We start from the raw sequence: 24,689 nt of genomic DNA, 5'->3' as shown, positions 1-24,689 counted from the left end.
AATGAGAACCTGCAGTATAAAAAAACAAAAAGACCAACAAACAAAAAAAAAACAACTAATACTAAACTTTCTTTGGGTTATTTGTATGGAAATATGTTAATATAAATGTTTCAGGCATTACATGAAATTTCTAAAAATCTTATATGTTCTGGTATAATGTTATAAGTCATAATCCTAGTTATTACTTTAAAATGTATATCTCAGAAATAACTAAATTTCCTTGTCAATTGCATTATTATGAACTTTCATCAAATCTTTAACTGTGGTCATTTTTAAGTCTTTCGTCAGTTCTGGGTGTACTCTGATGCTTTTGCAAAAATGTTTCTATAAAAGGGTTTCATCTTCAAGAAATTCATGGAAAAGACTCTGACAAGTACAGGTTTCTGGTAACTGACTATACTGCTGAACTGAATGAAGAAGCATTTTCAGAACTCTAATGGAAAACTGATGAATTCATAAAAGTGCTAACAAAAGATCAAGATAAAAAAAAAATTAATTACATGGGACTGAGTGAACTGATGAGGATGATTATAATTTTTGTGACTTTCTGTTTGAATAAAAAAAAAATCCCACAAGGACTCAGAGGCAAAAAATATACAAACCAATTTTCACTGCAAAGTAATGGAGCTGTTACAGTGGAGGATTACTGGACTGAATGTCAATATTATGACATAGTATGAGTGTGTTTCGTATTTGGTAATTGCAATCATTGTTGCTTTTGTTGTGGTCATCCATTTACAATGCTTGGTGTCAGTTTATCTCTTGTAAAAACAAAATACAGTGTATGTGTGTGGAAAAAAAAAAGAAAGAAAAATGAAAAACGTTCTGGAGGTGGGTGGTGGTGATGGTTGCACAAACAATGTGAATGTACTTAATGCCACTGAACTGTACACTTAAATATAGTGAAGATGGTAAGTTTTACATTATGTATATTTTATCACTATTTTTTAAAATAAAGAATAATACCTTTTTAAACTCAAAGAAATAAAAAGTAATATCTATTTCTCAAAAACAGAGAAGCCAATTGCCTACAAATAAACCATTCAAATTTTTTATTAAACAAATCAGTGAATAATAAAAACATCTGATACTTGGATAGATTTTTATTAAAAGTGATTACCACTAAGCCTTGGAAACAGACCTTCCTGAAAGGGGATATGGCCACTTTGCTAATGCCAAGATACTAAGTACATTATTCTTTAGACCAAAAGTCCTCAAATGAAAAGGGAAGGAACATAAATTATGAAAGTGGCATCAGAAATGGAGAGCCAGAGACCTGCAGTTTATGCACTCACGTCTACCATCAAACTTTGACATACTCCAAGTTAGCCTTTTAAGTAGCAACACTGGACATATATATGTATACACATGTGTACACAAATGTAATCTTTCAGTTTTTATTGCTAGATCTCAAGTTATAGCAGGGCTAATATTTCACTTCATTTGATTAAAAATAGAGCAAAATCTTCACTTCTGGGAAGCCTCTGTGACTCCTTTAATACATCAGCGCATAAACATCTACTTGCCACATTTCTATTTGTTTTGAAAGTTTGCCTTTCCTTGAACATAGCTTGCATAATATTATACTGAGCTATTAAACATTTACAGATTGTGCCAAGAGTCTCAACATCATATACTGCGTGTATCACAACATCACATATGGTAGTTCCACTGGCTTCCCTGAAACACCTCTTACTGAGGGCACTTCTAAGAAACAAGACTTAATAGGCATGAGGTAAGGGTAAGCATACATAAAACCAAGTCACGATAACATCTTAAAGAAATCACTTTACTCTCTCTAAAACATTTTTACTTTAATCTTTACATGTTTCATGTTTCAGAAATTTAAAGTAAGATAGTAGAAAACAGATATTAGTGCCCCAAATATATTCTGTTATTCTAATTCACCTGTAAGGAAATGTACTTTCCTTTTAACTCTGTTCCAGAATTTAAACAAAAAGTAAGTATGTGTTAACATACCTGTCATAGCCCAGAGGTTGAGGAGAATGAGCATTAAATTTAGGACTGCTTCTGGAAATTGTATTCCCTGGTGATATATTATTTATGCGCTGTAATACATAAAATACATAATATTTTGTTATTCCATGTAAAAATTTTATGTACATTTTTAAAAACTGTAGCACACTAGTTTACTAATGTAATTAAAAGTTTGGTATCCTACATGAGAAAACGAAAGCACAGAAATCAAGGGAAAAACTGCAACAACTGCCCATAGTACTCTCTCCTCATCATGTCCTAAGTCCAAACCCTACCATATAAGCCATAAAGGGGAATCCTGGTTCCCCAGATTTGCCAGGACCCTGCAATACCGACTGTGGATTTCTCTCTTCTCAAACCATCATTTGGCTTAGTGACTGACTCATCCATACCCAAAGCTGCGGCACTGGAACCCCAACCTTGAAGGTGACCCCCAAAAGTGGGGGAAGAGGCTTTCTGGCACATGTAGTCTGGGGAAAGTTCCTCAAAATTCCAAATGGGCCTTAGCTTGTTTCTGTAGGAGGGTTTAAAGCCCAAGGCCTCCACTCTGATGATCTCACTCCCAGAAAGAACAAACCGATGGGTCTAAATAAACTCCTCAGCCAGAAGCACCCTCTCTCTCCTCTCAACTGGACAATACATATTTTAACCTCCATGAGACATCTCACTTTTTCTTCTATTATTGCTATCTGTGCACACCTTAACTCCCTACTATACTATAAACTCTTCCAGGACCCAGGTCACACCTTATACATCTTTCTCTGGTTTTCTGGAACATTGAACAAAGAGTTGGCTAACATCTAGACCTTTATTTATGCAGAGGAGTGGCATATTTTTTAAGTTGGGAAAATGTTGTCTCCTTTTATTATATGAAATAGTTTCTCATTATTATAAATTCTCTTCTAAGAAAATACATGATTTTTATCAAAATACTCTACCACGAGAAAGAATGAAATGCATTATAAAATTCTATCACATACCAAGGATCTGTTGAACTTGCTGTAACTGTTTTCAAGGGCACTCCTTAGGCCATCGTTACTGTCATGCAGTTTCCTGTTAGCTGTTCTACGAAGTAAATAAACAGATAAGGAAAGTATTAGTCGGGGTGAAAGTCACCACTTCTTTTCAGGCTGTGATATTCAGAACGTGGCATTACCACCGCTTGTATCTTTCTACCACTTCCCTTCAAACCTCATAAACTGAGATCATAATTCATTACTAGAAGTGCAACTTAACAATGTGTCGCCTCTCTTTAGAGGTCTCAAGGCATTTTAGGAGCGAGTCAGCTATGCTGTGGAACCCACTCCTCCTTCAGGTAGCTCCACTGTTTGGATAGGTTTGGTGCAGGTCTCTGTTCCCTAAGGGCCTGAAGCCAGCCGGCCCCACCTACTCTCTATCCCCCCTGCACAGATCTGCTGTGTTATGTCACACTTCTTTCTCCTGGCTACTCCTGCATCCTTCTTGTGGCATGGTGCTGTACCGCCAGGCACCGTTATATACCAGTTAAAGGCTCCAATGTTGACTCAGGGTTCAAACCCCAACTCAGGCACTTACTTTCTATATGCCTTACAGGAGCCATTTAAGCTATCAGAGACTGAGCAACCTCTTCTATCAAATGAAGTCTCTGCCGTAGAGACTGGCTACTATCTCCCTGCTTCAGGCTTATTCATCCTTCAGAAGTCAGAAGCTTCCTGGACCTTCCTGGTTAGGAGGATGCCCTTACGAGACACTCGGCTCCCCTTGGCCCCCGCCTCTCCTTTGGCATCTAACATCTGTAAGTATTGATCAGGTTCCATCCTCTTCCCCTAGACTAGCCCCATAAGGAGAGAGACCTTTTTCTCCTACTTGCTACTGTATCCTCAGCTCCTGGCATACCTGAACCATAAAAGGTGCTGAGTGAAAACCTGCTGAATGAATGAATAAATGAATTAACAGGATTCTTGTAATATATCAACTCTATCATTGCCACAGGTGAGATGTAATAAGCATTCATAATGGTGAAAAAAAATTGTCAAATCTGACCTGACATCATTTGGGGGAACTAAAACCAGAAGAAAATACTGCCTGGGTGAAAAAGAGAGAAAGAGGCAGTGGGAAAGGGGGAGGTTTTGTGGGGAAGGTCTCAGAGGATGGAATTCCTAAAACTTAGTTGCAAATTTGACAGAGCAGGTGTAATATTTCCAAGAGGTTAAAAAAAAAAGAAAAGAAAAATATACTGCTAACCAGACACAATAAATTGCCAAAGAATGATCGTGTATGCCTGGTCATGTGACATGCGCTATGTGAGACGCCTGAAACCTCTCAGTGGGCTGAGCTGCACAGAAAGCTGATGAGGTCAGGGCCATTGTCCTTTACAGTAAAATAAAGGTATTATAAAGACGTGCCGGACATATCACCTGACTTGCGAGGACTTTTAGAGAATTATACTCTAGTCCCTGGATTTGAATAGTTTATGTAGGATTAGAAGCATCAGAAAGCTAAGCTGACATGCTGAACACACCGTGTCGAGAAGGGACACGCGTGGAGCTGCGAACCCAGCTTTTGATATATGGCAAGCCGTGTTACATGTGGCACCTGTTTTACTAACAAAATATAAGTTAAATGTAAATGTGATGAGGACTTTATATGAGAACTTACTGGAGTATTTCAATTTGCCTCTCAAGACTATTTCGATCTTCTGTGTACTCTCGGATTATTTCCAGATCCCTGTAAAATTATATTTTACGTTTGAATGCGGATTAGGTGTTCAGTCCTGCCTTACCGATACCTACCCTCCCAGACCTCTTTCTGCCTTTTCCGAAGGCCTGTGTCCTTGACCGTGGTCTTCTCTCTCTCTGCTGCTGCTCGGTTCCTCTGAGACATCAGCAGCCTCCTTTCCTCCTGTGACCCACAAGCACACCCACGCCCCTGCTTCCTCTCGCAAGGCTCTGCTCCCCCAACCCCCCTCCCAGCACCCACCAGCTCCTCCACCCCAGCCCACTGACCTGGCTCTGTTCTTCACTGGGACTGAACCCCCTGACGTTCTGCGAAGTCCCCTCTCCCCAGCTACTTGCATTACCAGTCCCTTCCGCCCAATCCACTCTCTCACCTCTCTTCTCTGCTCATTCCAAGCCGTATGCAACTTCAGCCCCAGCTGTATTCTCCTTTCTTGTGAGTCCTTCTCGCCTCTGTGCTCCCAGTCCTGCTTGCCCTCCCTTCCTTACCCTAAGCCACAGAGGAACCCACAGGACCAGGCTTTCCCTGTTCACTGTAAACTCACGCTCAGCGATTCCTCCGTTGCTTTATTATGGAGAAGCCCTGGCCTCCTCCTTAAAAGGTCCACTCAGAACATCAGCCACTTACCTCCAGCCCCTACCCCACACCTGCCCCATTTCTAAGCAGATAGAACCCCATCACTAGCTTCCAAAAACCCTCAGGCTGTCAAATTTTGTCTGTAATAAGCTGTTCATTTGCTCTCTTGATACGGCTAAAAGTTTCCCAATTGTCTGTAGGAATTTAAGTTCCTTAGCCAAAAATTCTGGGGCCTTACATTATAGCCTTAAACTAGCTTTTAAACTTTTTAATCTTTTTTTAAACGTTTGCCTTTCCATTCCAAATATCTTTTTCTGTCCACCAGGCTGACCACTGTTCCCCAAAGCAGTCTTATCCTTCCCCATGTCCTTGCCCCTGCTTTGGGTTCTGCCTCACCTGGAACATCTCTGAGACTCTTCTCCCATCTGTGAAATGGGGATAAGGAAAGTCCCTATCTCATAGGAAACCATGAATGCGTTAATGCTAGTAAAGTACTAAAGACAGTGCCGGGCAATTGTCAGTGTGGCCTGTGTTGCTTGCTGACAAACTTATCTCAAGTGTCTCTTCTTTAATAAAGTCTCCACCTTTCTGAATTAAAGGAACACTCTGTCTACCATCTCATGGCAATGAACCCAACCTGTGACATTGCAGTGGTATTGTTTCTGACATTGCTGAGTTCTTATGCTGTTTAACTCCGTAACCCTTTTAACTTTTAATTTTTCCCAACTAAATTTGAAGTTCTTAAAGAGCAGAGGCCACGTCTTTTCTTTTTTTATATATTCCACACTCATAACTCCTTATCTAGCTCAGGGACCTGTATATAGTAAGCACTTAATAAATGTTTCACTGCTTTCCATTACAGGACCTTAATTCTGATTAAAGTCTGTAAACCAAGAAATAAAACACAAGGTGTTTTTCTCAAGTATACATGTACTAGGGGATACACACATATACTAATGCATATAGATGCATTTTATATTTAAATACCCTTATATAAATATACATCTGTATCTTCCTTATATATAATTACATGCCTCTGTGTGTACATGTGTGTTAGGTCATATGTTATTAACACCATACTGCAAAACTAAAGCACAGCAAAATAAAATGACTTGCCTAAGATGTCTCGTTTTCCATTTTTTTTTATGTTGTAGGGCCAGGATTCCTACCGTCAAAGCACTTCAATTAGCACTGCCTCCTGACACTTTAGGTATATTCTTCTGCTGCCAGTTAATTCAAACATTACTAAGCCCTGCACTTTCCTGAGCAGCCAATAATTAAAAAAATTAAAAACATAAAAATCACTAGGAAATCTGACACTAAAAGTAAAATCTTTGGAAAGCAAAGAACATATTAGTAAAGTTAATAAATAACCCTTTATTACTACATAGCTGAGCTTCATTCACATGGATGGTTACCTAAATAAACATTCCACTCAAACTGAAAAGTAAAATGCGAAGTTTCATACCTTTCAGAATTCAGACTCTGATCAGCATAATCACTTTTCAAAGAATCTAATTCACTCTGAAGAAAGGCTGTGTTTGTCTGTGCTTCTAAAAGATCTTTCTTAACTTTCTGATTTTCCTAGAGGAAAGGCACAGTGCAGGTCATTAGACTCAGAGTTTCTTTTACCCGGGTGAAGTGAAGTCAAGTGTAGTGTAACCTTCCACACATCACTCTCACCCCTCCACAAGTCTTCAAATCTTGGTGTCCAAAGAACTAATTATCAATTCAAGGTAATTTGAAATTTTCATAAAGTATTAAAGTGTCAAAAATTAAATCCTCAAAGCTCTTTTTTTAAAATACTTGACATTTTGGTGTGAAACTACAACAGTCAAGAGTTTATCATGATGTACTTTAACATGTTATTGGCAAATTAACGGAGACCAAACACTTAAACATCTGTTTTACTTAATGAGAGCTGTGAAACTACTGATAGATATTCTGTGGAATTAACAATACCTGTTACCAGGTAGACTGGCTGCTTTTCACAATAAATCCTATCACCTAACATTTTAAATTTTGCACTTGAAAATAAGCCAGTGTGGTTAGGAAATTTCTATATTTTTCTTAAAAACAAAAAAACAAACACAAAAACAAAAAAAAAAGAGAAAGAAGAAAATAAATCATTGGAGGCTTCCAGTTCAATATGGTGGACTAGGCACATGAATTTGTCTTCTATCCCTTTTGAGACCCCATTAACATGAAATACCAAAGGAAATAAACCAATAAAAATTAAAATAGAAGAGGGGCCCATCAGCAGTCAAGTGATTTAAACATATTGCTGGAAAAAGGAAACTGGATGGCAATGTGCTGACAAAGGGAAGAGAGTAGGGGAAAAGGAGGTCCAGAAGATGTGTGTTGAAGGTTCTGCTGTAGAACAAAGAAGAGACAACTGGTCAGGCAGAACCCCAGAGAGTGAGAAGGGGGACTGGAAATAGAGATTAAAACTGTACATTAAGACATGCTGCCTCTCAAGCCTTTACCTGCTCTTACCCTAGGAAAGAAGAGCAGATAAGCCAGAGTTGATTCCAAAGGCAACAAGATGGGGCTCGTCTTTTTAAAAATAACTGAATGATTCCCAAAAGGAAAGCTAAGGCTTCTCTCTGAACATCCAGGCCCCATGCATCTGGTAATTGGGGTCCTATGTCTGACAGCCAGCTGCACACACAGAGCTCTGAGGAAGGCCATCTTTCAGGGGAGAGGCCTTGAGCTAAACTGATGTTTGCCTAGTTGTACAGGAATCCTACCACAGCTACCTAAAATGATCAGAAATTCCAAGATGACATCTGGGTAGCAAGTTTAAAAAGCAGCCAGTCCAATAAGAATTGAAATTTCCTGGACTCCAAAATTAATATTTTCAAGGAGAAAAAAATAAATTCCATGTACTGGAAAGAATAAATAAGAAGTTGCAAGGTATCAGTAATATCATGAAGATGGCAGGTTCTTTTTACAAGAAACCAAAAACTCCACCAGAGAATCCAAGAGAAGTAAGCAACTCACGAGAACATTGTGATCCAAGCATAAAACCAACTAAGAGGTTGCAAAATCTGAAACTGGTAATGCATAAAGGGGATTTATCTGACCACAAAGCTGGGGGACCTTCTCTTTTGAGTGGCACAAGGATAATGACTGGAGAGAAAGAACTGCAATTCTAGCTCACTTCTTGGCTCTGCAGGGAGAATATTTAGAGTCACGATAAAGGAAATGTTCATTATTGGTTTTCAACTTTTAGAGTCAACCTGAAAACAAAATAAAGAAAATGACGATAATATAACAGATGTAGAGGTTATCAGTTTTGGCAACAGAAATACTAAAGATATGGTCAGCAGAAGATGGAAAAGGGACAGACAAAAGTTGGAGGAAGGGCAGGGCAATAATACCTCATCTTAAAAAGCCAGGGAAACAGATAAAAGTTGATGTTATAAGAATGCAGGGGTTAACTATTTAAAATTTAAAGGCCATGCCATTATTGCTTTGAATAAAAAAAAAAAGCATTTACAATAGGTATCATTGAGGGAAAAAGCCTGCATAAATATAATACCTTTAGTCAGAGGTATTTCAAAGACTTTAACTGTAGTGTTAATTTCTCTTTAAGCTTTTAGTCCTGGAACATTGAAATCATAGCATGATTTTATTTAGGAAACAGTAGTCTAACAGGAAATATATTACTGTAAGTGAAAAGTTAATTCTTACCATTGATAAATCATAAATTTGTTTTTTTAATGCAGCCACGTCTTCCTTTTGACTTATGTGTTTTGAGTGTTCTTCTAGCTGAAAAAGCAAATAAAAGTTGGACGTTTACAAACTCATTTTGAATTGATTTGGTTAAGTTTAGGAATATATTTGCATATAGATATGGGAATTCTAGAAGTCTCCAATTTTCAACATTATACAACCTTATAAATCATTAAACTACATAGAATCCAGAAGGACTTGAAAATTTGCTTTAAATAATTTAAACATTTTAAAAAGGGGTTTTCTTATTTCATGAATTTTCTTTTTTTTGGCCAAGGTACATTTTTTTTTCTTTTTTTTTAAATTGAAACATAGTTGATTTACAGTGTGTTAGTTTCAGGTGTAAAGTACATATTATATATATGTACTTATGTACAATTACACACATATATATATTCTTTTTTTACATTCTCTTCCATTATAGGTTATTATAAGATACTGAGTATAGTTTCCTGTGCTATACAGTAGGTCCGTGTTGGTTATCTATTTTATACATAGTAGTGTGTATATTTTTCTTTGAAACAATGGAAAAGCCGTTTTGGGGAAACCATTCAACTATCAAGCAACTCAGTCCTCCCTTTTTCAGTTATGTTGCGTATGAGTCTGGACCTTTATATTCTCTTAAACTTTATCTGCATTTAACACTTTCTATTCTATATCATAATTACTAATGAGTGTTTTAACTCTCTTACTAGAGTCCAAGATTTTTAAGAGCAGAATTGGTGTCAAAAATCAACTATGTTTTCTTCATGGTGATGTCAAAAAATGCTTATTTAATGATTTAAGTCAATAAAATTTAAGTATGATATGAAGTTAGAGACACACACACAAAATTATATAAATACACAAATGAGCTTTACTTCCTGGTTGATTACTGAGTATTACCAGACTAGATTGGCTCAGAAGCATCCCTAACATGGACAACAAAAATGTCTTTCTTACACATAGCTTACAACCCTTGGGAAATGTCGGGATTTGTGGGTGTCCATTAATAGAATATGCATGCATTGATCAAAATGAATGTGATATTTCATCAAAATCTAAGTACTTTGATGATAGACTTTCTTCATCTTGCCAGATGGCATCAGTGGAAGGTTTTCAAGTGGCTGAAGCCGAAAGAGCCACTGATTTTAAGATCATGCCAATTTCAGAGAAGAAAAATTGTGGGGAAAAAAATGAGTTTCTCAGAACCACTGACATAAGGAAATGGCTGGCAATTATACTAAATCTGTAAGCTTCTGTATATTCCTTTACAGCTTTTAACATGCTCTCCCATAAATCATCTCTTACTCTCTCGCAGAACAACCTTATCAGGCAGGCAGGAAGTCTGGTATAAGTGAGAAAGCACCAACTGTGTAAAGACAGAAAGACAACCCATTGCTTATTAGCTGAGTGACTTTGTGCAAGTTATTTAACCTGGAACTCAGTGTTCTCATCTGTAAAAGTGGGAAATTTGCACTTTCCTCAGAGACAGTTTAAGAATTCGATTTTTTTAAATTATGAAGAACAGCTTAATAAGCTACAAAGTCAATAAAATGTCAGTCACTATGGTTAGACAGGACAGTTTATTATTAATCCCATCTTACAGATGAGAAGCTAATGATCAGAATGATGAAGCCGGACTTCCCTGGTGGAGCAGTGGTTAAGAGTCTGCCTGCCAATGCGGGGGACATGGGTTCAATCCCTGCTCCGGGAGGATACCACATGCCACGGAGCAACCAAGCCCGTAAGCCACAACTACTGAGCCTGCGCTCTAGAGCCCGTGAGCCACAACTACTGAGCCCGTGTGCCACAACTACTGAAGCCCGTGCACCTAGAGCCCATGTTCTGCAATAAGAGAAGCCACCGCAGTGAGAAGCCTGTGCACCGCAATGAAGAGCCCCCGCTTGCCACAACCAGAGAAAGCCCCCCGCGTGCAACAACGAAGACCCAACGCAGCCAAAAATAAATAAATGAATAAATAAATAAATAAATATATTAAAAAAAAAAAAAAGAACGATGAAGCCAATTGTCCTGGGTATTACAGAAGAAATTGGCACAGTCTTCTCTAAATTTAAAAATTTTTTTTATTTTTGGCTGCGTTGGGTCTTTGTTGCTATGCACGGGCTTTCTCTCTAGTTGCAGCGAGCGGGGGCTACTCTCCATTGCGGTGTGCGGGCTTCTCACTGCTGGCTTCTCTTGTTGCGGAGCACAGGCTCTAGGTGCGTGGGCTTCAGTAGTTGTGGCACGCGGGCTCAGTAGTTGTGGCTCACTGGCTCTAGAGCGCAGGCTCAGCAGTTGTGGCGCATGGGTTTAGTTGTTAGCTCCGCGGCATGTGGGATCTTCCCGGACCAGGGCTCAAACCTGTGTCCCCTGCATTGTCAGGTGGATTCTTAACCACTGCACCACCAGGGAAGTCTGAAATTGGCACAGTCTTGATAAGGACTCAGGTCTCGTCACTCCTGACTCTTACTGTTCAATGCCTATTTGGTCTTCATCATATGCTATATGAAAAAACAACTCTGTGTCTCCTCTTGCAAACATTCTCTTAGTTTAAAGATTTGGATGACACAGAAATAACTGAGGAAAGTGACTAGGAGAATCTGTGACTGTAGCATTAAGCAAAGGATTGGTCCATTCAAATTCTGTAATACAAGAATAGTATTATGGTCTAATGACCTTTGGAAATCAGATATAAGGTTGACATTGATAATACTTTTCCAAGAAGGATACTGGGGAGAATTCTTAATAATTCCAGAGGTGTAAGTTGCAGTAACCCACAAATGCAGTTAATTGTCACCTAATCTCATTCAGTATAAACACTGGAAGGAGCATTAAAGGTTATCATATGAACAACCAGAGAAGCAAAGTGATGTGCCTAAGTTCACAATGCCACTTTCGGGGACGATTATTTTTTAAGTACCCATTTTCATTTTAGCTAAGGTTATTTCCATTAGTTATGGAGACCATCCACATGCAGGAAGTGAATCCAGTATTATGCTGGAGCCAATGTGTACCAGCAGGCGAGAGCCTATTTATTTTAAGCATTTCTTCCCAAACTCTGCATTCAGTGATGTCAACTTGGTAGCTTGAAATCAGTAATGGTGGGAATATTTATACCATGAAGATCGGCAAATGATACAAATGCCTCCTCCCTTCCTTCCCTCTCCAGAGCCTGTTGTTAAACATCTACCAGCATACCATTGAGTGAAATGGACCCTAATCATTAGAAACCAAATAGAGCAGAGGCCAAAACCAATCACACCTCTGCTTTCATGTCAACAGGTTCTCTTCCACTTCTTGCTGATCAGCGGTCCTCTAGATCTGGAACTTTCCACAGAGAAGAGAAATATTCATTTCATTTAATAAATATTCACTGAATACACATACCTTGCAGTAAGCTGAGTGTAGGGCTACATGACCAGGAAAGACAGTGTCCCTGCTGTCATAAGCAGACAGTCCACTGGACACGTGGGACGTGAGCGCACTTGGTAAAGACCAAGGAAAGAAAACTGAGGTTTGATGGACAACTGTTCAAGGGACCAGAAATATTTATTAGATCTATGCAGAAGATAGGCTGCCCTTAGAAACAGAAATTACGGGCCTTTAAAAAGAATTCTTGCAAAGGAGTCCAATTTGATTCTGAAATCTGATCTATCCACTGCTTCAATATGATTCTGCGTGTTTTTAGTTGCTAAAAATGTAGACGCATTGAGATACTGAAAGTATCCCTCAAAGTCCAGCTGCCACATACCTACCTTTTTGAGTTTCTTTATTGTCACCTGTAGATCTCCCACTTCTGTTTCATACTGACGCCTGAGGTCACTGAGGGCTTCTTCAGCTTTGCGTTTTTCCTGAAAGATAAAAAAAAAAGATTTTATTGATTTAAATAGGTTCTTCAAAATCCTGTAGGTGAGAAACATTTTGTGTCAAACTAAGGCTGACCCCAAGTCTCCTACACAGAGACAGTGAGAAGGTAAAACAGAAGTAACCAAACTTTAGATGCCCAGCACTTCCGGAATGGAAACTTACAAGACTGAAAGAACTGCGGAATCCCACAACCTACATACACACGTAACCTGGGGTGACACCTCTAAGACCACTACTCAACTGTGATAGAGGGCTGCAGCATATCAATTAACTAGCTAATTAAATACTGCTGTGTTTAATTAAAAGCTATGGCACAATCAAGGGCCCCAGTGCTTGCCTGAATCCTATCATGTCATCAGGGCTCAGGAAGGCCTGATGGGTTTACTGTTTTTCCAAGAGCTTACACCTTATCTAAACTCAAACCACATCACCTGCAAATTTCTACGCAAAGTGCTGCCCCATAGGCTGGTACTTCTCATGTGTGTCACCCCTGGTGCAGAGAATGGCAAAAGGGCACTCCAGGAGGTCAGGGGCTGCAGCTCCCATGAGCCCAAATATCTTTCAGTTTCCTTTTTCTCTTAACACATTATGGAATTTCATATCCTATGTTCTGTATTCAAATAAAGTTTTAAGTTTATAACCAGTGGAGTTGAGTGTAATAAGACCTAAATAAATGGAGAATGTATCAGGTTTGTGGATTATTCATTATTAATAAGATGCCAAATCTCCCCCAGTTGATCTATAGATGCAATGAAGTCCAGTCAAACCCCCAGCAGGTTTTGGGTTTTTGTTGTTGTTGTTTTTTCAAAATTGACAAGCTGATTCTATGGAAATTGAGGACCTAAAATAACCAACACAACTTTGAAAAAGAACAAAGTTGAAGAACTAATACTAGACTCATTATGGAACTAATTCAAGACATTATAAAGCAATAATCATCAAGACAATGTAATACCAGCATAAAGATAGGCAAATCAATCAATGGAACAGAACGGAGAGCCCAGAAATAAACCCAACACAAATACAGAAGACTGATTTTGGACAAAGTGCAAAGGCAATTCAGCAGAGAACAGATAGTATTTTCAACAAATGGGCTGGAACAATTAGATATGCATATGCAAAAAATATGAACTTTGATCCATACCTTACAAAATAGATCCTAAATGTGAAATCTAAAACAATAAAACTTATAGAAAAAACACAGGAGAAAATCTTTGCAACCTTGGGTTACGCAAAGATTTCTTAAATATCAAAAACATATCCATGAAAGAAAAAACTGATGCATTGGACTTCATAAAAATAAAAAATTTCTACTCTTTAAAAGACACTGTTAGGAGAATGAAAAGATAAGTCACAGCCTGGGAGGAAATATTTATAGATCAGAATATATAAAGGACTCCCAAAACTCAATAATAAGAAAACAAACAACCTAGTTTTAAAAGTGAGCAAAAGATTTTAACAGACGCTTCACCAAAGAAGACGTAAAATGGTTGCCTGACAAGGAGGGGCAAAGAAGGATGGCATGACACAGGGGCATGGAAACCAACAGTATGTGAACGTACCTTTATCTTGATTGTGGTGACGGTTTCTCGGTATATACACATTTCCAATCTTATCATATTCTACACTTTGAGTAGGTACAGTTTATTGCATGCCCATTATACCTCAATAAAGCTGTTACAATATAGTTTTAAAACCCTAACTGAAACAATGGGATAAACACTATATGTGCAAGAGGAGTCAAGGTCAGGAAGAGGTGAACGTGGCTAGAGGACTAGTGGAGGGCACTGGGGAGAAGGGGAGACTTTCTCTGATCTTTGCAAAATTTAGGAAAGTGGAGAGGAGTTATCAAGGCAAAAAAAAACAGCTGGAGTGAGAGCAGAGCAATGAGCCAGGCCAGAGCTGCGGGGTGAAGAACTGTGTGTGGGGAGCCAAGGTGAGCCACGCTTAGTGGAGGTGGGTTAGGGAAAATCTTCAGTCAGCGTGGATGTGTTATTCCAGAGAGACCAGGAGACTGGGGCAGACTGGCACATAGGTGTCATCCCAGGGCCAAAGCTGCTCCATTGGCAGCAGTGTGCTGAGGTTTCAGAGACCACATCTGTGCAGTGACTCACCAGCCACTTATGCCATCGCTGTGGAACAGAGAAAGATGCCATGTGTTCACCACCCCTGTACCAGAGCCAAGGAAACTGAGGAAGATGGTATAATTAACAAAACATGAAGTGATAAGGGGTAGGGCCATCATCAGGTGTCCATCACCAACAACCAGTTTGGGAAGTGCTTAGCTGGAAGAGGCAGAGATTTGATGACAGAATAACACATATGCTTGATAAGTGTGTGATGAATGAATGAATGCACAGATTAAATGGATGGAGAGGGAAAAAGGCAGAAAAAAATAGGATGTTACTGTTTCTAGACTAGAAGAAATAAAGCGCTAACAAAAGAATGGGATAATCGGGCTTCCCTAGTGGCGCAGTGGTTGGGAATCTGCCTGCCGATGCGGGGGACACCGGTTCGGGCCCTGGTCTGGGAAGATCCCACATGCCGCCGAGTGGCTGGGCCCGTGAGCCACAATTACTGAGCCTGCGCGTCTGGAGCCTGTGCTCCGCAACAGGAGAGGCCGCGATGGTGGGAGGCCCGTGCACCGTGATGAAGAGTGGCCCCCACTTGCCGCAACTGGAGAAGGCCCTCGCACAGAAACGAAGACCCAACACAGCCTAAATAAATTAATTAATTAATATTAAAAAAAAATGGAGTATCATTAATAATAATTAAAAAAAAAGAATGGGATAATCATTGCAATAAAGCTGGACCATGGACTTGGAGCCATTCACTCTGTGAACATGACTTCCAAACAGTTATTAAGTGTGTTATTAAGAGATAAGACAACCAAGAGACCTGAAGGCACACATGTGGCAAAGCAATTGAAGGTGAAGAATCTGAAAGGACTCAAGGTACGCAGAGCACCGGAAAAGAGCAGAACAGCAATGGCCACGGTGCCCCTACCATACCTCAGGCACTGCGCTAGGCACGCATACAGATCACCAGGCTCGACCCTCCTTAAAGCAGGTAGGTGGCATTATCCCATCTAAAGTTGGAACAACAAAGGCTCAGAGGTTATGTTATTTTTCCAGTGCCACTTAACTGAGATGGGGCAGAGCCAGGAGGCAAACTAAGGTCTATTGGATGCCAACACCCAGGCCCTTCTCACTCAATTTTCTGCCTCTCAGAGTTAATGGGGAAAATGAATAGAAAAAAAGGGAATGTTCAACCTGATGTTAGCTACTCAAAGAAATATGTCTATTTTCTGTTTTCAGTAAACATCAATCACCCAAATATATTTCATAAGGGAAAAAGATAATTATTTCTCCTATGGAAATCACTGAAGGTAGCACCCAACTTTCAACTATGAGAGTTCCTATATTGATGAGTAAAAGTATGTCCCATTGTAAAACAACACCAAAATTTGCAGAGAGCATTTTAACTTCATTGTAATCTAGATTTAAAGTAACGGTGGACGTGGGCAGCAAGACAGTGGTATTAAGGGTGAAGCCACCATCCTTTACGAAGGCGGGCTCTGCCTTCTCCTTCAGGCCTCAGCTCTCCTGTCCCCTCTTCAAAGAGGCCTCTGACCTCCCAACCCGAAGCAGCCTGTCTATCACACATGCCGTTTCTTTACTGTGCTCGCTGCCATCTGAAATTGGCCACTTTATTTGATTACTTACTTACTGTCTCTCTCTCTCTCTCTCTCTCCCTCTCTCCTTACTCTACCCCCCCAACCCCCCCACAAAACCACCAGCACTAACAATGCCCTTGTTGAGAGCGCCTGTGGCAGTCTGGACTTGCTGCACCCAGAGGATGCCCGGTGCCCTGTCCATAAAAGGTGCTCTGAGGATTCGTCGCATGAAGGGGCCATCCCACAGACTCACGTCTTTCCGCGTCTTGTGTTCTGCAGCCTGAATCCTCTGATCCATTTCCTCTTCCAATTCACTCAGCTGCATGGCTGCCTTGTCCTGGGCTCTGAAATTTAAGAGGATGCACACCTTTTCGTTATACCCTTGGCCTTGTAACATGAAGAGAAAACTCTGACCTCATCTATTTCAAGCTCTCTATTTTACAGATGAGGAGAAACATACCATTTAAAATAATATTCCCTGTTCCTTCCACATAATAAAATGATGTTGGCAATTCGATCAGTTGGGTGTAAAGGGACATTAAAACTAGATATTAAATAAGTGGAATAGAGTAGATTAAATGGTCTTAAACTAGATTGTAGCAAAGAACAGAGAAAGATACCATATTGCTGGGAGGCTCTCAATAATTTCTGAAAACCTTTTTTGCTGCGATGACTGAGCTACAATCCCAGACAAGAAAAGAACTCCATGGCAAAGAGATGGTTAGATACAATTCTGAAATTTTATCATATGAAACACACAATGCTAAATGCCATAGTTAGAAAGGAAAAAAAGAAGAGCTCTCAAAAATTATTTCTAAGCTTTATTTATTTATTTAAAGTAAAGTCTTATCTATTTATTTATTTGGCTGCATCGGGTCTTAGTTGAGGTATGCGGGATCTTCATTGCGGCACGCGGGATCTTTCGTTGTGGCACGTGGGCTTAGTTGCCCCACGGCATGTGGGATCTTAGTTCCCTGACCAGGGATCGAACCCTCATCCCCTGCATTGCAAGGCGGATTCTCAACCACTGGACCACCAGGGAAGTCCCACAAAAATTATTTCTGATTGGTTCCCTAAAGTTCTAGAATGTAGATATAGTTGCCCTTTAGAAAATTCCTGTTTCTTTTATTAATACAATCAATAAATCATACTTCTGTGGAGGCAGAGAATACTGATCTGCCAAAAAGTTAGAAATGAGAAAATTTCGTTGAGAAGATACCCAGATAGTTTTATTTAGCAGTTGTCTAGTATAGAGACAACTGTCACTTTACAATGACTGAAGCTTCAGATTAAGCCCTAAAAAATTTATTTTTTGTTCTCTCTCAGCTCTGTGTCCAATTATCTAAGTTTTCACATGCATATGTCTTGCCTACTCAGCTAGATTGTAAGTGACTTGAAAGCAGCCACCGTGAGATTTAGAGTCAGTTTACTTGGCCCAATGACATGGTGTTAATAAAAGCAGAAACAGGACCTCAGTAGAAAGCCTCTGTCTCCCAGTCTGATAGCTTCTGCTATACCATCCTACCTGTTTTCAACTTATTTACTCCCTCCCAACACAATTTGTTCATGCATTAATTTAATTTCTACATGAGCTTCCAAACAAGCATTGATGGGTGGAGGGAAGACGTGGCAGTAAAATTCTGAGTGATTTATCACTATTTTCTGCTCCTGTGTACTTCCTCTTCACCTTACAGCCTGCCCGAGGTTATGTTAACCAAGTTTGGACAGTCAGCTAGTTCTAGTTTGTTTACAAACACTTGATGTTTGAAATCTAGGCATTATATATCTCCACAGCAACTTTTGGGGTTTTGTGGTCAACTCTGGGGCTGGGAATAGCTAAGCCACACATCCATTTCTCCTTTTGTTATGACCATTTTTTTCCAGCCATTCCTTCTAGACATCCAGTCCCAAACATCTGGGCATCTGGGACTTCTCCCGAATGTGTTCCTTCTGCCTTTTTCACTTCTGAACAACTCTTTTTTCTTTCTTTTTTATTTTTTGGGGGGGTAAATCAGGGTAGTCTATGATGACACACTGTTTGCCCCAGCCAATTCCCAATTCCCAGTAAAGCGTCTACCATGTTGGGAATGTCCACTTTAACCTTAGTCCAGGGCTCCTACCAGGACACTGGGAACCCCTTCTTCAGGTGCAAGTGCTGAGCAAAAAGACTGAGGCCCTCCCCTAACCAAAAACAGAGGTGGGGACGCATGGTCCTTAGTTAAGGATGTAAGGGAATATTTACAGTAGTCACTTAAACACCTCGGCAAAGTCTCTGCCAGCTCAGAGAGCGGCCTTTAGGAGGCCTTGGGCTTAGGATGGAGCCCAACTTTGGCTGTCACCCACAGAGCACAGAAGCTGGGAGGAGAGAAGCACCACCAGCTCCACATCACGTGACGCACTCCGTCCACAGCAGAGAGCAGCCCCGCTGGGAATGAGAGCAGAGGGAAGAGAATGCCATTCTTTTTTCCCTCATGGGCTTACACAGGACTATACTTAGAGGTTATGTGTGAATGTGTGTGTGTGTGTGTGTCCCATGTATCTGTGTGTGGGTCTGTGTATACGCACCTGTGTGTGTACAGGGGAGTTAGTGTGTTTTCACAGATATTCACTGGACTCTTTACAAACTCAGTATGTGTGTCTGCTGGTCACCCCTCAAAGGAGGCCAAATCTGGGGCTCTGATCCACACCCCAGAATGCTCTACAGAAATTGATGATCTGAGGACCGCCCTGTGATCCCACTGAAAGCCTCTAGCAGGCAAACTTGAGGGAAAACATCGGAGTCAGGAACTGAAAATGTTCACTTAAAAACCCCCTGTAAATAGTTCAACTCTTGTATGATTCTAGGACTATAAAAACAGTCCTATTTAGCATCAGTGTTTTAAAACATTTTCTCTTCTATATTTTAATTACTTCACAGGGTCAGCTAGATAGTTTTATCATCATGTGGAGGGAAAGAATAAAGAGAGAGGAACAGCCTTCACCTGCCCCCATGCAAATGGGGGGCATCCTATGAAAGGGGCCATTTACAAGTTCTGGGCAGAGACCAGTGTGGTGTGCAGCACACTGGGAGCTGCTGGTGGCAGAGCACATGGAGGTGAGGAGCATCTGTGGGGCAGAACGCCCAGGAATTGTGACAAACAAAATGCCCTCTCTCCCAATATATGCCAAAGGAGTGTGGTCTTCCAGGGAACAAAGAGGCTGATGTTTGGATTGCAACACATATAAATTCTTTTTTGGCACTGGGTTGCTGTTAAAACCAATAAGATATCCTATGTAAGTCAGCTGTGGCTTATATAAACTGTACGAGAGTAAGGGTTCAACGGTTTTTAGGCTTTCAGGTCAAGCTGGTGAGGAGGGTTAGAGAGAGGGAAAGAAACACTGCTGAGCACCCACCATGTGGTAGGCCCAGTGCTAAGGGCTTCACCCAAGCCTCACCATGAGGTCTCCACACCCCGAGGATGTGAATATTTACAGCCTCATTTTGCAGATGCAGAAGCTGAGACTCAGGGAGATTAAGTAACCTGCCCAAAGTCACTCTTTTGTCAGTGACAAGGCCAGGCTTCAAATGGAGTCTGCCTGCCTCTCTGGATGAAAAGTATCCTGTATGTTTCAAGTGGCTGGATATAAGATAACGAATCTCTTTGAACTAACTGTTCTATATGGAATCCCAGGGCTTGAAGGGTTTATATGGTAGGATCATGGGGACCTGCTGATGGATTGCTGGCTGACCCTACAAAGTACTGTCTGACTCAGCTTCCCTCATGCTGGCTTAGTTTAGAAAGCTCCAGATTCCTCAGGTTCGGGTCGTCCCCCCATACCATATGATAATGCAGTTCCGTCTTTGTGCCACTTGGTCAGAGAGCCAGTTAAAGGACCCCTTCTGCCACTTAGACAGGAAAGACTACAATACCTCTTCACTGCAATGGCCAGGTTTTCCATTTCTGTGCTTTGAAGTTTGATCTCACGGATAAAGTTCTTTATAACATGTTCATATGGCTGAATTAGTCTTGGCTCCACGAGGTTGATGTTTTGATACAAGGTACTAACTTGCTCTTTTCTGCCAAAAAAATTAGATTAAAAATTAAATAAAACCGAGTAAAAAAAGTCAAAATTTCAGAATATTTTTTAGGAAAGAGACACATAAGAACCAAGGAAGAAAAATGTAACAGTAGAATGACGAGAATGGAGGGAAGATAGCAGTCAGAGATGCTATCGCACTATATTCTTCATATTATTATTATATTTTTAACAGTGGAACAGCAACTTCATTTTTTCCCCCAGCTTTATTGAGATATGACTGACAAATAAAAATTGTGCATATTTAGGTTGTACAGCGTGATTTTTTAAGGTGTACAATGTGATGACTTAATATTAGAAGATGGAGGCCAGTGAGGGCAGTGGACATGCACAGGGAAGGATTTTTTTGTCACTGCTGGGTTTTTTTCTTTCATAGAAAGTTAAATAGATTTACAGAAAAAAAGTTAGGTAGCAAACTAATTACTTATAATATGTTCCACCAATCCCTATAAGACATACTTCAGGCTTTATGATCATAAAAGTACATATACCTACTGTTTTATAGTCAGTTAAAAATTATTTCATATATATTATATTTATATGTGAGAATCCTCATACTTGTTATTATTAACATTTATAAAAGACAAATATTTCAGAGTCATTTCAAAAGAAAACCTGGTAAGACTGGGCAGCTGTTCTGCTAGGGGATAAAGGAGTAAGTCAGTGAGGCTGGTGGTGTCCTTGACTCAAGTTTGGGAGCTGATGTTCTGAGTGATACAGAGACAAGGCCATGTGAAGACACAGTCAGACCGCCGTTGACAAGCCAGGAAGAGAGGCTCTCACCTCCAACCCTGCCAATACCTTGATCTCAAACTTCCAGCCTCCAGAATTGTGAGAAAATAAATCTCTGTTGTTTAAGCCACCCAGTCTGATATTTGTTATCAGAAATACCTAGGCAACCATAGCAAACAGTGAAAATTTCCAAGGTCACAGAGTGACTGAGTGGCAGAATTGGGATTCAAACTCAGTCTGATACTGCAGATCACACGGTCAACCATTACATTATATTGCTTCCCAGGGGTGTTAAATATCTGAACCTTGGCAGAAGAAATGGGATTCAAAATCATTACACAGAACTATGAAACACTTCAAAATGTAAGGTATATATTAACCCAAAGCTTATTTAGGCATGGCCCTGAGGTGTGTCCACGTAGCTATAAACTCTCCCAGCTTTTCTCTTAAAAATAAACTGCTCGATGTGTGCAGAGGCCAATTATGATTGAAAAGAACTGCTCAACTGAAATATTATTAATAAACCTGCAGGAATAAGTCACTTTATTTGGTGATATAAGACACAGAAAGTTGCCATCATCCTTCCTGTCAGAGCTGAGTACAAATATTGGCTACGGTAGTGAGCCATATTTATTAAAGAGGAGCAAAAAAAAACAAAACAAAAAACTCTACTCTTACATTGTCCCACGTAATTTCAACGTACAACAGGATCATTAACTTCCTTGCCTTTTGTCATTTACTGACCATCAGCGGTATACGAAGCATAAAAACTTTCTCGTTAATAGGGACCTGCCTGTCAAGGATGGCCATTAAGATACTGTCACCAAGAGTCCTTGTTTCTTGGCTACCTGCACAGCAATAAAATGTTCAGAAGTAGATGTCTCCGAAAATTCCCTGAATTTCTGAAAATTTCTAAAATAAGAAAGGAACACAATGATTGCAAATTCTCTTGAGTCCTTTGCTGGTCCTGGTATTACACAGAATTTCAGGAATAGTTTACAGTGAAGTGTACAAATGGATTAATTATAGAAAATGTCTGCCACTGGCAGGAAATAAGTTACATGGTTAACTGTTGTGTCAGAGACTAGCTGGATACTCATCTACGCTGCTTCTTTTTATAGGGCACACAGGGGAGAAATGACTCCTCAGAACCCTGGGCAGGTAGGCTGGAGCCATGTGACTAGTGTGACCAATGGAATGGGAGCAGAAATGATGTGTTTGTCACTTCCATGTTTGGCCCCTAAAATCCTTTGTAAGATCCTCAGCTCTTATGCATTCTCATTATCCCTCTCTCATATCTATTTCCTCTCTCTCTTTCTCCCCTCTCCCCCCAGCCCTCTCCTTCTCTGCCTCCCTCCTCATTTCCTCATCCTCATGGCTGAAGTGAAAAACTCCAATATGGCGAAACCATGTGATGAAATATGTTTGGATCACCACACGGAGGGAAACTGCTCGGGAAGGATGCCTGACCGCGTCAATCTTCCCAATATGAGAGAAAGAAATGTTTGTATTTTGTAGAGCCTAAGGCTTGGAAGTTCTTTGTAAAAGTCAACTTGAACTTAGAAAGCTGGCGTCATACTTTCCTAATTTGTTTTTTTAAATCATCACCTTCCAGATTAAATTACTTTCTTACCTCCTTCCTTGATAGCTTCATATTAAATAAATAATAAAACTTCTATGACCAGGGTGAGTCTTTACTGCCACCATCCATTCTCTTTCAAGGGAATAAAAGACTATTCTGAAGCATTCATATAGTGAAGCAGACATTTATTAAGCACCTTACATATGCAGTCCCAGCAGTGATCTCAGCTTTTAAATGTACTATTCACTTAATCCTGACAACAGCCTTATGAAGAAGTTATCACTAGTATCCTCTTTACCACAGAGGAAACTGAGGTCAAGAGAGGTAAGTATCATTCTGGTATCGGAGCTAGGATTCCAATTCAGCCCATCTAGCTCCAGAGGAACTAGCTCTTCATACCAAAAGTAAGTGCTAATCTGCTTTTCAGGGGTCCCAAGTGCATGTCTCCATTTAAAAAACTTTGATGTACCAAGATTTTTTGAAAATTATTTTAGAGGATAGGTATTATTGCTAAAGCACCATCTACGTTACAAAGGGACTCCTTTAACGAATGAAGGCACAACTAAGATTAAGATGAGATAATCTGATCAATTCTTATTTACCTAAAGCTATTTGGGGAAAGCACTACCATACACAGTGAGGCACACTCCCTTCTCCCCCTCCTTTTGTCTGCTTGGTTCATTCTGTGAAACTAGAGAACCATCTGGATTATGCCTAGAGACTGCAATGCAGTGCACTTGGTGATTTTCACACCTGATGCAAAAAACAAAACAAAAACAAAAAATACTTTATCTTAACAAGATAATACGTGGTCCCTCTATGTAAGATTTAAATGCTGTGCCCTGTACAGGCAGCTAAACACCTATGGATTCTTCAGCTCAACAGACTGGGTACCATTACTTGGTACCAAGACAGTCTTTTTGTTCTGCTCCCGAGACTACAGGAGTCACCGGTCTCTCCCAGTGTCCTTGCTCCTGACGTCAAAGGTTAAACAAGCAAACCACACAATGCTGCATACACAGCTCTGTTTTCTCCTGACCCTCACCCAGGGTGGTGCCTCTGGGTGCTGAAAAGGGTGCCCGGTAGTGACAAGACTTAATTAAGTCCACGGCCTCATATAAGACAACTATGCTTGGATTCACAAATACCATGCAAACCTGTTTACAGGTGTACTAGACAAATACTGGGTAAAGATTAAGGGTCAGGTCATGCACGTTAGTCAGCCAAGATGAAAAACAGTCTCTGCTTCTGTTCGGAGAGAGCCACTCACGCTAAGAATAATCTAATTTATATCTTAAGGAAAGAGATCAAATGAAATGAGAAAGACACAGCCTGGATTACCAACTGGTTTTAGATGTTTAAGATCTGAGCCTTTTCATCTTTTTGTTCAATAAATTACAAGACGGTTTGTATGAAAGACAGTGATAATGGCAAACTGCTGATGAAAAATTCACAACTTAAAATTTTAAAATGATCCCTGGGAAATAAGCATTGTAAATTGCAAATATTCCCACTGAAGCTGAGAGATAAATTGTCTGAATTTAGGAGGAAAAAAATAGGTATAATTAAGATTGGTAAAAATTTTAAATGTCACACACTTCCAAAGGATTTACATTTTACTTAGAAGAGCACATATTTATCTATGTTTATGCATTTGTAATGTAGTAAGGCCAGTATTTAGAATGCCTGGACACCTCTGGTCTCAGGACACCCCTGGGAAATAGTCAAGTGCAGACAACATCATTC

General features: G+C 40.0%; 1 protein-coding gene and 1 long non-coding RNA gene across 3 annotated transcripts in view; one reads left to right on the top strand and one right to left on the bottom strand.

The window, feature by feature from the left end:
• LOC130708416 (uncharacterized) overlaps positions 1-22,977 on the top strand; it is a 78,499-nt gene extending 55,522 nt beyond the window's left edge. The window contains exons 3-4 of the long non-coding RNA XR_009008608.1: positions 3,571-3,772; positions 22,696-22,977. This is a non-coding gene — a long non-coding RNA (uncharacterized LOC130708416). The remainder of the gene's footprint in view (positions 1-3,570; positions 3,773-22,695) is intronic.
• Positions 1-24,689, bottom strand: part of RASEF (RAS and EF-hand domain containing) — an 83,597-nt gene that overhangs the window by 34,764 nt on the left and 24,144 nt on the right. Inside the window, exons 2-9 of one of the 2 annotated variants that reach the window (XM_007177005.2) lie at positions 20,463-20,609; positions 16,806-16,896; positions 12,765-12,860; positions 8,986-9,063; positions 6,758-6,873; positions 4,636-4,704; positions 2,979-3,063; positions 1,981-2,069 (exon numbers count right to left, since the gene is read on the bottom strand). In XM_007177005.2, coding sequence (XP_007177067.2) covers positions 1,981-2,069; positions 2,979-3,063; positions 4,636-4,704; positions 6,758-6,873; positions 8,986-9,063; positions 12,765-12,860; positions 16,806-16,896; positions 20,463-20,609 — 771 coding nt within the window. The remainder of the gene's footprint in view (positions 1-1,980; positions 2,070-2,978; positions 3,064-4,635; positions 4,705-6,757; positions 6,874-8,985; positions 9,064-12,764; positions 12,861-16,805; positions 16,897-20,462; positions 20,610-24,689) is intronic. The other variant, XM_057548410.1, reaches the window with a different exon arrangement.

The sequence above is a fragment of the Balaenoptera acutorostrata genome, chromosome 6, assembly GCF_949987535.1.
Source record: "Balaenoptera acutorostrata chromosome 6, mBalAcu1.1, whole genome shotgun sequence".
In the NCBI taxonomy this organism is placed as follows: Eukaryota; Metazoa; Chordata; class Mammalia; order Artiodactyla; family Balaenopteridae; genus Balaenoptera; species Balaenoptera acutorostrata.
This window is presented reverse-complemented; position numbering and strand designations above follow the sequence as displayed.